At 60.0% G+C, this 14591-nt stretch overlaps 3 protein-coding genes across 4 annotated transcripts in view; 2 read left to right on the forward strand and 1 right to left on the reverse strand.

Annotated features, from left to right (window-relative positions):
- FIBCD1 (fibrinogen C domain containing 1) overlaps positions 1-8693 on the forward strand; it is a 35846-nt gene extending 27153 nt beyond the window's left edge. Inside the window, exons 6-7 of the mRNA XM_017678044.3 lie at positions 3547-3726; positions 4282-8693. Coding sequence (XP_017533533.1) covers positions 3547-3726; positions 4282-4541 — 440 coding nt within the window. The 3' untranslated portion in view covers positions 4542-8693. The remainder of the gene's footprint in view (positions 1-3546; positions 3727-4281) is intronic.
- Positions 8694-12047: 3354 nt separating this feature from the next.
- Positions 12048-14591, reverse strand: part of ABL1 (ABL proto-oncogene 1, non-receptor tyrosine kinase) — a 130043-nt gene continuing 127499 nt past the window's right edge. For both annotated transcript variants that reach the window (XR_005058415.2, XM_037007910.2), the window contains one exon: positions 12048-13337. Coding sequence is in view for 1 of the 2 variants with exons in the window: in XM_037007910.2 (XP_036863805.1) it covers positions 13240-13337 (98 nt within the window). In the remaining variant the exon portion in view is untranslated. The remainder of the gene's footprint in view (positions 13338-14591) is intronic.
- Positions 13348-14588, forward strand: QRFP (pyroglutamylated RFamide peptide). Its single transcript, XM_073222767.1, has one exon. The coding sequence runs from the start codon at positions 14043-14045 to the stop codon at positions 14451-14453; it is 411 nt and encodes a 136-aa protein (XP_073078868.1). The 5' UTR covers positions 13348-14042; the 3' UTR covers positions 14454-14588.

Below are 14591 nucleotides of genomic sequence, written 5' to 3' on the forward strand. Positions count from 1 at the left end.
TTCAACTAAACACACCGCTTTGGAATGACATGCTCCAGCATTTGGGTGACCCCTCAGAGTGTCCCCACACCAGCTTCCCCAGGCACGGATATCTGGAACATTCCCCAGCCGGGCTGGAAGCGGCTGGGCAGGAGACAAGGGAGATGAGAAAGAAATGGTGGCAGTTGGTGGCACCAACCATAGGGCTGAGCACTGGGGTCTGGGCTCCAGGTGAGGGTCAGGGGGTCCCCAGTCTGTAAGGACTTTCTACAGAAACACTGGGAGAAGGGGAGGGCTGGGACAGAAGTGGGGTCCAGGTGCCTGCCTGCCCCCCTGAATGCACAGAGGCACCTGGGTTGTAACTTACACTGTCATTTGGTTAATGTTGATCTGCCTCTGACCCGGGATCCATGAGGGTGGGACCCTCTCCGCCCTGACCTCTGCTGTGTCCCTGGTACCAGGCCAGCACCAGTTTCAGGAGAAGCCAGACACCCCAATGTGGACTTCATGACCATGGTCCCCACTTACTGAGTACCTGTGTGGGGCCAGCCCACTTTACACACTTGGACAGGGACAACTTACGGCCACCCCAAGAGAGTAACACCGCTGCCGTCCTCTCCTTCTATGGTTGAGGACACCGAGGCTCACAAAGGGTGGTCACTGGGCACAAGTGACACAAGTCACAAGCTAGTGTGTGCATGTGTGTGTGTGTGTGTGAGAAGCCTGAGCGGGATTCACGCCTGACACCCAGCCAAGCTTTAAGCCAGGCCCTCCACTGAGTGATGGAAGTGGGGGGTTGGGAGAGAAGCTTCTAGGTGGGGAGACCCTTCCCTCACCCCCCCGCCCAGGTGGGTGTATAAAGATAGGGAGAAAGCGGCCAGTGGGGCCCTGTGCCGCATCACCACCCACCGTCTTGGAGCAGCGTCGGTGCCTGCGCCACTCGCGGAATCTTAATTGAAATCTATCAGCAGCCACTGAAGGTGCAGGAGGAAGCATTTAAGCGGGGCCTTGATTAGCTCGAGGCAGACGCGGCACCCTGACGAGAATGTCAACTCAAACCCAGCCCTCCCTCTGCTTTCCCACTCATGCCTGTCACCTTATCCAGTGTTTTGTCTGTTCCTATTGAGTTATGGGAGCTCTTTATATATTAAGGTTATTGATCATTTGCCATATACACATGATGCATATTTACTACCAATTTTTGTCTTTCGGTTTTTTTTTTTTTTTGGTAATATCATTGCTTATTTCCTAGAAATTAAAATTTTTTATGTGGTCAATCTTTACCAGTCTTTTCCTTTATACCTTTGGGGTTTTTAGGCCCTGCTTTCTTCTCCCAGATTTATAAAAATGTCTACTTTTTAAAATGGAGGCAGTAAATTAAATTACTGACATTAAATTAAATTTAAAAATGCCTTTTTAGTGTTATGTGTTAGGTTCAGATCTTTACCCCATCTGGGGGCACACTGGGTGACAGTATGAGGTTTGGGGGTCCACATGTTTTTTTCTCCTTTTTAATCCCCCAGCAACCTCTTACTCACACTCTGATTTGAACTCTGACGGATGATGATGATGGGGTCAGATTTCAGGTCACCTCCGCAGGGCTCAGGGAAGCTGGGGTGCGAGTATCCTGGCAGATCAGCAAGGGCTGGAGAAATGCAGAGGGGAGACAGAGGCCGAGCCTGGGAGGGAGGGAGGTGGCACTCATGCGCAGAGGTGCAGATGAGGGGGGGACCCCAGAAGCCCAGCATCCCCACCAGCCCTCCCTCAGGGCACCCTGCCCAGGGGCCTCTCATGGGCACTGGGAGAGTGCAGCAGGAATGGTGTGCTAATGTGAGACTCTGGCCATGAGCGACCATTTGGTGGTGAGGAAAGGAACCTTCCGGCATCTCCACTAGGCTGGTCTCCCTCTTGCCCTATTCTGGATGGCGTTATTTGTCCTGGCAAGAACTGAATAGCAAGGAGTCTCGGCAAGTCTGCCTGGGTTCAAATCCCAGCTCTGCTACTTGCCGACTGTGTGACCTGGGCCAACTACTTGACCTCCCTGGGCTCACTTTCCTCCCCTATAGAACAGGGATGGTAATGGCGCCTGCCTCCGTGCACCGAGACAGCAGGGCAAACACCTGGGTAATGTGTGCCGGGCGCCAGGCTCTCTTCTCAGAGCTGCACGGAGATTCTTTAATTAAATTGGACTCTTCTGATTCCACTGGATCCATTGGTTCATGTGAAGTGCTCAGAACGGTGCCTGGCATCTGGAAGCGCCATCCAGGTGGTGGTTGCTGTTACTGTTGCTAACCGACTGCCCTTTACGGTTTGTGAAGCCCTGCTGGCCCCTCCCAGCAGCCCCATGAGCCCACTCCACAGGTGTGCAAGCTTGGGCCCAGGGAGGAGTGGAGAGAGGCCAGGAGATGGGACCGAATGCTATCAAGCCAGGGCCTTGGTGAGGACGGGTGGGTGCAGGCAGACGCTGGGCAGCCTGCTGTGGCTTCTTCTTCGCCCTGGACCTGGAGCACGGAGCTTCCAGGCCTCCCTCTGGGTGGCTGGGGGGCCCGCACAGCCTCAGGCCCGGGTAGCAGGCCCACGTGGACCCACCTGTTAGGCAAGGAAGGCAGGAGGCAGAGGCTGATGAAATGTCACTCGATGCTGATAACTTGTAAGGCATTTAATTAAATGCCGTCTTAATCAAGAGGTAATCAAACTTGCAGGGAAGCACCTTGAGAGTGTGTGTGTGTGTGCGCGTGTCTGTATTATGTGCATGTGTGTGAGGGCGGCCCCAGGATGGGCCCAGGAGAGCTGAGGGGGTGGGGTGAGCAAGCTGGACCGTGTGTGTGTGTGAGGGACATAGAGCCAGGCCCCAGAGACAGTAGGAGACTTGGACCCCACCTTCTGCTCACCCACTAAGCCATCATTGTTTGAGGACCTACTGTGTGCTGGGCACCAGCTCAGACGCAGGGATTGACAGTGAACAGGACAGTCATGGTGCTGTCATGGACCTTCCATGCTGGGGAAGACCAACGAGGAACCAGGCAGCTGGGACAGAATGACAAACACGGATGGGGGGAATACCACAGTCAGCAGGGCCCTTAACCCTTACAGAAGGTCAGGCAGCCTTCCTGAGAGTAGGGAAAGGAGTCCCAGGCAGAGGGAACAGCATATGCAAAGTCTCAGAGGCCAGGTTCAGGGAAGTGTGTGTGACACCAGATCCCAACTGGCTGAAGCCCAGGCTGTGAGAAAGGATGAGGGTGCCGCCACCCCCCAGCCCTGAAGATCTCCCAGATTCCTTCTGCCTCCTGCAGTCTTTCCACCAGCTTTCAGCTCAGACATTTGGAAAGCAAAGCCTGGCTTAAAGTGAACAGAGAAAAATCAAACATGATAAACTGTCAGTCCTCAGTTTCCTGCCAAACACAGGCCCGTAGGAGAAAAGCTGCCCAGAGCTAAGAGTACATGTGGCTGGTGGTGGTTGTCCCCTTCTGTCCCCACCCACACGAGCTTAGCTCTTGAGTGTCCTCTGTTCTCTCTGGGGGTCTAAGCTTCCAAGTATCTCACTCCCCCACTTCTTCCCTACTCTAGGGCTCCAGAGGATCCACGCCCTGACCACTCAGGCTGCCTATGAGCTACACGTGGACCTGGAGGACTTTGACAATGGCACGGCCTATGCCCGCTACGGGAGCTTTGGCGTGGGCTTGTTCTCCGTGGACCCCGAGGAAGATGGGTACCCACTCACTGTGGCGGACTATTCAGGCACTGCAGGTAGGGCTCCAGGCACTCCAGGGGGTAAGGACGGGCAGGGGCAGCCCACTGGCCTGCCCACCTAGGAGCACAAAGGAGGCCCAGGTCAAGTACTGCTGCCCTCTGGGGTCAGGATCAAGGCTTCTCACTCCACCTTCAAGTCCCACCTGGTACTCATCCCAGCAATGTGAAGCCAGCTGGGATTGTTCACCCATTTTGCAAAGCGGGTGAACCCAGATGAGCAAAGTGAGCCCACGGCCAAGATCAGGATCTGGAGTCTGGCCTCAGGGGGCCTCTGCAGTCTGGTGTCTGAATCTCCCCGGGCTGGGATTCCCCTCTTAGGCAGAAGCAAGAAAGGAGTGGGTAGAAAACTGGGAGGGTTAGCGACCAACCACCTGGACGCAGGGACAGCCATGGGGGCCCCCAGGTGGCACTGGGAGGGTGTTGGGCAGTTGCGTGCATTGGTGTGCATAGGGGGGCATTCTGCACATGTGTGCTTGTATACCCAAGGGTGCGTCGTGCACACAGAGCTGTGCTCGGACGGGGGCACACACCTGAATGTGCGTGCCTGTGCAGGGGACTCCCTCCTGAAGCACAGCGGCATGAAGTTCACCACCAAGGACCGCGACAGTGACCACTCGGAGAACAACTGCGCCACCTTCTACCGCGGCGCCTGGTGGTACCGCAACTGCCACACGTCCAACCTCAACGGGCAGTACCTGCGCGGTGCACACGCCTCCTACGCCGACGGTGTCGAGTGGTCGTCCTGGACCGGCTGGCAGTACTCCCTCAAGTTCTCCGAGATGAAGGTCCGGCCGGTCCGGGAGGACCGCTAGATCGGTGCGCCTCCGACCCCGCGCCGCCCCAGCCCCGCCCCCAGCCGCGCCCCTGCCCCAGTGTCTGCCTGCCCGCGCATGGTTGACCGCCCTGGCGTGCGGGTGCGCCAGGCCAACTCCGACACTAAGCCCCTCTGGGCGGGTGAGGTTACACGGCACTGTCTCCACTGCCCCAATTTGCTCTGCCGATGAGGGGTGCCCCAAGCCTGACGACCCAGGCCTGCCTGAACTTCAGCTCCTGGGCCAAGTGCCGGCCCTCTCCTGACTGGGAGTCTGTCATGTGCTCCTGGCAGCCCCTCCGCTTGGCCAGTCCTGCCACCCGTTGCTGCAGGGAACCGAGAAGGGGCAGACAACACCCTTGGGGCCCTTTGATAAGAGGAAATGTTCAGATCTTTCTGAGTTAGATCTGAGGCCAGCCTCCTCCTACCCTCCCGGCCCCCTCCCTCACTTACACGCTGCCTGGGGATCCCACCCTCCCCCAAGGGCCAGGAGACTGGCTGTGGGCTGGGCAGTCGCATCCTGCCATGCCCCCAGGCCAGGCTGGGCACGGCTGCCTGCCAGGGCTCACATCCAGGGTGACAGAGGCTGGTTCCCTGGAGCACCCCCACCCATCCACCGGTGTTCCCCCAGGCCTTGGAGGTCCCCAGTCCCCTTGTCTGCTGTGCCCAGCCTCCTGCCTTCCTGAAGCAGCCAAAGGCCCACCGCATTTGCCTGCCCGAGGAGGGCGGCACAGGACCTGCACCACCGGGCGGGGCAGGGCCAGTGAGGACCTCATGATTTTCTGGGCTGCAGCAGGGCTTGTACCACCCCCACCACCAATCCCCAGGGACTGTGGGATCCCGGGGACCTCCTGGGAGCAGGCCTGGTGGGTGGGGGCTGGGCCCAAGCTGTCAGTGGCCATTACCCCATCAGCCCAGAGACTGTAGTCTGGGGGTGGGGGGGAGGCCGCCCCCTGCTGGTGACTCTGGGTGCTGCCACCTCTGTCCAGGGGGAGGAGGCCTTACAGGACAAATGGGGGAGACTGAGCTTCACCAGGTACAGACATTATCTCATTGAATTCTCAGTGCCCGACATACTCTTACTGCTCCCCGACAGAACTGCAGGTTCCCCAAGGTCAGCAGCCAGGCGGGGTGGGGCTGGGACACCAGCTCAACAGACTGGGACCCTGATGCATTTGCCTTCCAATCCAAGCACAGGACTGTTTTTCCAAGTTCCCGCTTGTAGGGAGCTGATGAGGGTCCAGGAAGTCAGCCTGGGGGCTGCCCAGTGGCCCCTCCCCTGCCCTGCGGGGGTGCAGGGTGTCCTTACAGGACACTGAGGGCAGCTGAAGGCAGGCAAGTGGGGAGCGTGGGTTCAGCTCTCCCTTCTGCTCCCACCGAAGCCTGTGCTTCAGTGACAATAAGGCAGAGATGGCAGGGGCAGCAGGAGAGGCCCAGAGTGCCACCGACTCGCCATGTGGCCTGCCAGTCTCCTCCAGCCCCACCTGGTGGTCCACGTTCAGCAACGTCTCGCTGGTCATCTGCTCTGGGCCAACGCCTGTCCTGGGTGCTGGACAAGATGATCCCTCCCCTCTTGAAGCTTGAAGCAAAGAAGGCCAAGAAACAGGCAATCAGAGTCCAGTGGTCAAGTGAGGGTGCAGCCCAGGCGCAGGCGGGGCTGGAGCAGGGTCGGGGGAGAGGTATGTAAGATGGCCCACATGACTCAAAGGGCAGCTCCCCTGCTGGCCCCCTGTAGGACCCCGAGTCCTCATCCCAGGGAGCCCCCTTCTCCCCAGCGGCCCCAGGCTGGAGCAGCTTTTGCTGCCAGCCCTGCAGTGCCAGGCTGTTTAGAAAGTGCCAAGAGCTTTCTGATCTGTCATCAAACAAACTCTTGGTGAGTGTGATGTTAATGGCTTTGCAGATGTGCGTGCGCGTCAGGGCCTGGCCATGGAGCAGACTGCGGGGATGGGTGAGGGGGCCTTCAGGAGTGTCCTACAGCCTTGGGACACCTGTTCTCACCAGAGCACCAGCCCCACGCCCAGCCAGGCCTGGCACCACTGGGGCATGGAGCCGGACCAAACGCTGGCTGAATGGGCACAAAGCCCGTGATGGTGGGGACAGCCAAGGGCAGTGACCCTCCTTCCCTAAAGGGCGCTCCTTCAAAGCCCACGGCCTATGTGAATGGCTGGCCTGTGGGATGGGGTGATGGGGTTCTGGGAGATCCAGTGGGGAAGGGCAACTCCACGACCTGAGGTTCTGGGGCTGTGGGCACCACGCCTGCCTCTGCCCCCAGGGGCCTGAGCCGGGGGCTTGACTGGGGGTGCCTGTGGCCTCGCTCTCCCATGTGACCTTACCAAACCCTCTCCCCTTTTCCTCTTTCCCTTGATGAGGCAAGTGAGCCAAGCAGGGGCAGGGGTCCCTACATGGGGGTCCCCGCAGGCTTCTGAAGTTCCTCCCAGCAGCACAGGTAGGTCTGTTGGAAGGGACAGGCCTCATCGCTTGCCCCCCAAACCATGGACCCATCTCTGAGTTCAGCGCAAGGCTGCCAGTGGGCCGCCCAGGCTCCTGGGTCCGGAGAATGGACAGACCCTGGGTCTCCACTCTGACGGCCTCAGCGCAGGTGGCTGGGCGCTGAGAACAGAACCACGGAGGCCCGACTGTGGTTCCCCTGCAGCTGCGTGTAAATAGGTTCATGATGTTCGTCCTGGGGCCCATCTCCTCCTGATCCCCCACCCCAGACCGCCACCCGTCATCCATGCGGGTCTCTGGCTGGGACTGGAGCCCTGGAAGCTGGGAGCCCGTCACCCTGGATTCGTAGGATTAGTGAAGCATGCCAGCAGGAACTGGGGGAGGGGGCTTGCTGTGTCTGTGGATGGGGCGGGGGGCCGGGCGGGTAGGGGAACTTGAGCAAGGCCTCAGTCAGTGGCAGAGCTCTGTCCTGTGGAGTCTGGGGGCAGCACACCAGCAGGACACATTAGGGGATGCACCGAACCCACAACAAAGGACACTAGGCTTTGGTCCAAGTGCCCGGGGCCTCCCCAAGGCCTCAGTTTCTCCAGATGCTAGCAGGGAGAGGGCTGTCCACAAAACTCAAGTGGGCCAAGCAGCTGGCAGGACTTGGCAAGCCTGGAGGGCTGGGGCTGGGCCTTGGTGGGATGTTGCAGAGGCGGGAGTGGGGCCCAGCTCCGGGCTGAGGCTAGTCACGTTAGCCCCACTGCACAATGGGTGTGCACGACTGCAAAGGTCGGCCAGTGGAGGTTGGGGGCGGACAGGGAAGGGCTTGAGGGCCAGCTTATTGAGCGTGGACAGGGCACGGCAAGGGGCCAGCCTAGCTGTGTGTGCTGGGCGTCATGTGTTGTGTCTCCAATAAAGTCTCGTGATGACCCAGGCCTCTGCCTCTAGCCCTGCTCAGCACCCCCCAACGTACCATGGGCAGGGCCGACTCCCCCACAGTCTGGGACTGCCTCCGTAAGAGTTCCCGGCTCTCCCCACCTGTCTGACGCCTTCTGGTGGGAAGTGGCATTTCCCAGAGAGCCCTGTGCCCGGTCCTAAGCCACCCAGGCTGCCCCTGCGGGGCAGATCCTGCAGGGGAACCTGGGCTTGCTCTATCTGTGCATCCCATCAGGTCCCCAGGGTGACACACTGTCCCTGTGGGTCTCTGCTGGCTGGGCTGGAGTCCTGAAGTGTTGAGACTCAAGAACAAACAGTCCCTGAGGGCTGTTTATTCATAGGGCCAGTCTGAGGCTTAAGGACAAACAATCCTGAGTTTACTTAATGGAATCCAGTATTTATCGCCTGCATTGGAGACCAGCTGTGTGCTGGAGCCCCACCTCAGTCACCTGCAGGGGTGGCTGGAGGGTGTCTGGGCGCCCAGCTGTGTGGCCCAGGGAGTCTGTGGCTGCGTGCTGGGTTCCTGGGCCATTCACAGATCTATGCCCCTCCACTGTCCTAGGGCACGGCAGTGTGTCGGGCCCTGGGGGAGGCCTGGGGAGTGGGCCCCTGGGCCAGGCCATGGGACATCTCTAAGGTGATCATGGCCTCCTGCAGCCCCGTGGGCCACAGCCATCCCAGTGGGGGCCTTGCTCCACTCGGCGCCTCTCCCACAGTCACCAAACCTCCCCGACGGCAGCTCCCCTGGCAGGAAGCTTCCCTGGCTCAACTGCTGGGGCTGACTGGGAAGATTCCGCGGGGTCGGTCACAAGTTCTACAGCTGACAGACTACGTGCCTTTCAGTCACAAACAGTGCATCATATGGCCCGGAAGGTGACCCACACAGCAGGAGGGGCTCGGCCAGCAGTGCCAGGGCTCTGGGAAGGCAGGCCCTGGGAGCCCTGCTCACAGAGGGCACCATCTGGGCTCTCCCGGACGCCAGCAGCAGCTACTCTGGGCGGGAGCTGCAGTGACACAGCCTGCCTTTCACCCAGTGGCTCCTGCCCCCAACGATGTGAGCACTGCTGCTGTCCCAGGCAGGTGGAGAAACCGGTGCAGGAAGTGATGTGACTTGCCCAAGGCCCCAGCTGGTATGTGGCTGAGCAGGCATGGAACCCAGTCCTTAGGGCTGGTGTGTGGCTGGAGGGCAGAGGAGGGGGCTGGGAGCCAAGTCAGGGGCCTGGGCTTGGCACAGCCAGGCTGCCACCCAGTAGGCCCTGTCCTCACTGAGTCTCAGCTCCACACCTGGAGAAGGACAGCGAAGCTGAGGAGCCCGGGCTGCTGGCCAGCTTGGACGTCCTGGGATGTGGCCCTGACACTCCTCCAGGACTGCTTCTCAGGGAACTTCACTTGGGCTGGAAGAAAGCAGGCTCCTCCGGGTCCCCTGCCCCAAAGCTCCAGCCTCCCAGCATTGACCCTAAAGGCCTGACAACCTCTGTGCGGGGAGGAGACCCTCCGGTGACCCAGCCTGGGCCATCCCTGACCTTCCCTGGGGCCCTGGCCCATCGCTGCTGTTGGTGGCCCCAGTGGCAGAAACAGTCCCAGTTGTCATCCCCCACAAGTGCTCGAGAGTGGGGGCTCATCCCCTGGAGAGAGCCCAGAGGCTTCAAGGAGCCCCAGGAGTGTGTTCATAAACAATCTGGGCCAGGTGTTCCTGGGGGCACCTGGCGAGCCTTCAGACTTGGGAAATTCAGCACCAAATCCACCATTTGGCTCCAGGCACCTCTACCCGAGGGAGGGGGCAGGGTGGGCTGAGGGATCTGTGGGCACATGGGGGCCTCCTCACTCTCACCCCAACCTTGCCCCCACCCCAAAGCCATGCCCAACACTCAGACTTTCTGTGGCCGCTTCTCAGAGCTGGGAGTCCCCCCTGGAAGGGACCTGGGCCAGCGGTGGTATTCAGAGCCAAACATTTCCTTGGAGCCCAATGTGTCGGCCAGCTAAGCGGAGCTTCTCTCTTGGGAGGCCCTCAGGGACCGACCTCACACCTGCTCTCCCAGTTCCCCGCAGCCTCCCCTGAGGAATTTCACAGGGCAGAGCCCAGAAGTGTCTCATTTGACACCAGAGGGAGCTGAGGCACAGAAAGGGCAAGCATGTGGCCTAAAGCCGCACAGCGTATTAACGACTGCAGGCTGCACCCCATCATTGACCAGCACCCAGTGTCACAACAGAGCAGCACTGACTAGGGATATAAATGACACACCTCCCATCTCCTGTGCACATGCACGTACATGCGTGCACACACACCAGCCCTTCAGAGGCAGGCCTGGCCTTGGTGGTGGAAGCTGCTCTGCACCTGCCCCTGTTGGCATTGGGTGCACCCTCTGCCCATGCCTGCCCATGAAGCCCTCATCCTTGCCAAGGGGAGGACAGAGGGCACCCTGCCAAAGGGCCCAAAGTCAGCCCATGGTCGCCTGCCTTTTCTTGACCCCATTCTCTGCAGTCAAGGCCAAGGGGAGCCAAGGCTTCCCGCTGCTTCCCGCTGCAGCGGGGCTGGAGAGCAGAGGACGGGGCAGAGCCTGCCCCCACACCGACAAGCACCCTGACCCTGCGGGCCTCAGAGCCCCCTCCACTGTGGGGGGGAAAGATTCCAGCCCCTTCCTCAGGGTACTGGCACCAGGGAAGCATCTGCCAGGCTGGCTCAATTCCCGTGTGGGTAGGGGCCCCGTGGTGGGCTTCTCCACACCCCTAGTATTCCACAGGCAGGGGTAATAGGTCCACAGCCTGGCCTGAGCAGCTACCCCGAGACCATGCAGGGTGGCCCAGCCTCACGAAGCACCCACTCCCTTGCTTGCTCTCAGTGGAGGGAAAATCCAGGCCAGGCGAGTGGCAGAGGCTGGAGTCATGGCTGGGCTGTCAGGACACCTGCTGTTGGTCTCCCCCCAGGTGCTCCTCAGATGGGGTACAGGGGTCATTGGGCATAGGCAGTGGGACAGGATAAGGGGAGGGGCAGGGGAGGAGCTCCTGGGACTGTACGCACTGGACCAGGTGGTGGCGGGCGGGGACCAGACCCGCAGGCCAACGCCTCCCCCTATGTTGGGTGCCGGCCTTCCCCCTTGGCCAATGCCTGGAGATCGCTGCAGAGTATCCCGCCCAACAGGGAGCCACGTCCCGGCTTAGGTGCACAGACCCTAGGGGTGCTCTGTGATCGCACACAGGGCAGGCGGAGGGACATGTCAGATTTTGCAGGGAATAAGCATGCAGTGAGCACTCTGAGACGTGAACAACATGACTGGCCGGTGGCCATGCCTGGGTCAGAGTGGATCCTGCAAAGGCCTGTGGGTGCACAAAGCAACCCCTCCAACCCCTCAGTTCAGTGTGGCGATGCAGAGGACAGCACTTGGCGTTCCCTCGTCTTGTTCACAAGCTCAGCTGGGGACACACCACCCAGAAGCAAGGGCCGGGGAGTGACAAACGCTCATGTCCTCCACCGTGGGTGAACTGGAACAATGGCCAGAACACCCGTCATCAAGCCCTGCCCAGTCCCACGCTGGGCTGACAGCCTCCTTTCCTGACCCATCACCATGGCCGGAGAGGTGGCGTGACTACCCTCACTGGAGGTTCAGAAAGCAAGGCTCCCCGGCCACCCAGTGAAGAGCCAGCCTAGTTTTGAAAACACCCACCCTTCTGTCTGCCCTTTTGTGAATGGGCGTCAGGCACTGAGCCAGGCGCTGGAGCTGGGCTAGTGGTAAACATTGAGTTGCCCTTCTGTGGAACAAACCAGTTGTGGTTCGGGGGCCCGGGGCTCGAGGGGGGGCCTCATGAGCCCCTCGCACACACCCTTGTGCAGGAAACAGGCGTCCGGTTCTGCTGCCCCGCTCAGCCTTGGTGCCAGATGCCTCTCAAAGCTTCCAAGCAGGGAGCCAGGGCCCTGGACACAACTGCTCGCCTAACTCAACTGAAAGGCAGTCACTGGCCTCACGGGCGTTGACTTTCTGAGCCCATGAGGAGACCGTGCTGGCTGGTGGGAGGCTCACGAGGCCGGAGAGAGGCAGGGCCGCCCCCTCCAAGGGGCTCAAGAGCTCCGGCCTGCCACTCTGATTTAGTCATGCCGCCCGCTCTCCCCCAAGCAGGGTGGGCAAAGGGCAGGCACATCCTGTGTGTGTTGGGGCTTTATCAATTCAGCCGTCCCTTCCTTCACTACCAGCGTCCCCAATGGAATCCCAGGGTCAGGAATGTGTGGCAATCAGACCGCATGGTGGCAAGTGCACCCAGGGGCCCTTTATAAAGCAGGGTGAACCCGGGAGCCACACACCTGAATGGGAACCAGCGGAGCTCTGCCCAGCCGGCTGGGGTCCAGCAGCCCTCCTGGGGAGCAGGCCCACAGCAGGGTGAGTACAGTCACTGCATGCCCAGCAGGAGCCCCGCTCAGGCCCTCCTCCAGGTCAGGAGTGGGCACAGGCAGCCCACAGCTGCCCTCAGGGGCACAGCCCCTGGGCTTCCATCCTGTGCTTTTCCTGCCACCTTCTGGGTGTTGGGGCCTGAAGCCCTAACTTGTGCAGGGGCCAAATTTTCAGTGGCGAATGCCCCAAGCTCCCACCAGGTTCTTCAGGAGGTCCATGACCCCCACAAAATGGGAGACAGACCACCTGCTTCAGTGCAGCAAGATGCCCCCTTTCTCAGGACACAGAGGCCACCACAGGGGGACTCATCCACCAGGTGGAACCCTCCCTGGTCCCAGCCATTACTGCTGTGGGCAGCGCTTCCTGTGGGGAGGAAACCACCTGGGAAGAAACCCCCCCACCCTGCCCAGGCCCAGGGGATCAGGGTAGCTTAGGGGGGCTGGATTGGGTAGGGAGGAGATCTGCCTTTATGACTCCTTCCAAGCTTTCTGGCCGAGTTCACTTTGACGTCTCTTCAAGGGAGCCATTTCTGCAGAGAGCTCTAGGGACTCGGTGCTGGCTTCTCCGGAACCAGCTCTCTTTATCCCAGCCTCAGTTCTACTCCGCAGAGGGCCAGCCAGCTCTGACTCACATGGTCGTCGCCAAAAAGGCTTCCTCTGCGAGGGACGAGCCATTACTGCCGAGGCCAGGCACTCTGGGGAACCTTCTGTCTCAGGTCCCCTCCAGACTGCCATCCTTGGTGTAGGGTAGCGATTCCTGAGTCAAGCCCGATCAGACGTGGGCTTGCATCCCAGCTTTGTCCCTTACAAGGCTGTGCGATCTTGGGCAAGTCGCCTGTTCGAACCTGTTGCCTCCTCAGTGACAGGGGACGAGATGATGCCCTCCGGTAAGAGGATTGCAAGGATGATATCAGATATGGGCGGAAAGCACTGCCCACAGGGCCGGCACTCAGACGCCGTCTGGCCCTTTGAATCGTGAATCCCAGAGCTTCACTCTCTCGCTGTGGCCTAGGCACAGTCTCTTGGGCTTGCTGATGGTTTTCTTGTCTGAAAAAAATGGGAACAACAGTGCCTAAAAATTAGGTTCATTGTGAAGATGAAGTGCAGCTGTGCACACAGACGGTGCTCACAGGTTTTAGCTCATAGCCTGGCATACAGATGGTGCTCAACAAGGGCCGTCGGTGCCCAGGACGTTCACATACTCCGCTTCAGGCGGGTGTCTGAGTTAGCCCAAGAGCATCACATCTGTTTCCTGCTTTCAGGAGCAACTCATTTCCACCTTAAAGAGACATTAGCAGTGTCCCAGCCAGACAGCTTAAGCTCAACCCATTTATCAAGTTGAAAACTAAAAGATTGATGGTATTAACTCTGTACCCCACGGTTCTGGGATGATATGGCCCGAGAGCCAATGATCACAATGAAAGAATGAATCGACTTTGCTCGGCTCTCCCAGGGCTGCCTGCGCACCACTGTGGGCCATCCTCGCAGCCGAGGTAGGGTGCTAAGCTGCCAGGGGACCGCAGCAGAGGGCGAACAGCCTGAGTGGTGCCCTCAGCTCCTGAGCCTGCTAAGAAAATAAAGACCTAGTCTCCCAACATGGCACCTTCTCCTGCTGCTCGCAGGGTGGGCCCTCCGTACTACCGGCTGATGGCCTGGAGGCTGCCCAGGCCCTGGGGAGCACCGTTGACAAGCCGGGGGGCATGGCCCACGTGTGCAGCCTATTAACTTCTTCCTCTCTTTCCTCTGGACCAGATGATAAGCCCTTCCTCCCTGTCCTGCCTCCTCCTCCTGCAGTTGGGCACCTGCTTCCCTCAACTGGGCAGAGAAGAGCCCACAGATGCCACGGGTGGTATCGGGGGCCAAGGGAGCTGGCCCAGCCAGGCTGGGGGCCACCAAATCCACCTCCCGAGGGGCCCCTCTCAGTGGCTGAGAGCGCCACACCCACAGGCCCTGCTTGTCATGGCCAAGGAGCTGCAGATGTCGGACCGAGAGCGTGCTGGCTTCAGGTTCCGGTTCGGGAGGCAGGATGATGATGGCAGCGAGGCCACTGGCTTCCTCCCAGCTGATGGCAAGGCTGGCGGCCCGCTGGGGACCCTGGCTGAGGAGCTTAATGGCTACAGCAGGAAGAAAGGTGGCTTCAGCTTCCGCTTCGGCCGGCGGTGAAGAGGCCAGGGCGCCTTGAAAAGCTTCTTTCCTCGATCCCACCCCCCACCATTTCCCTCCCTTCTTCTCAAGCCTCAGAGACCAGGCCACTGAGACAGCATGGGTGTTATAATGAATTATTAGCAGTAGGACTGGTTA

The sequence above is a fragment of the Manis javanica genome, chromosome 2 (assembly GCF_040802235.1).
Source record: "Manis javanica isolate MJ-LG chromosome 2, MJ_LKY, whole genome shotgun sequence".
NCBI classification, from domain to species: domain Eukaryota; kingdom Metazoa; phylum Chordata; class Mammalia; order Pholidota; family Manidae; genus Manis; species Manis javanica.

Excerpts from the sequence above, each read along its gene's own strand:
- QRFP (XM_073222767.1), top strand. The coding sequence starts at position 14,043 with ATGATAAGCCCTTCCTCCCTGTCCTGCCTCCTCCTCCTGCAGTTGGGC.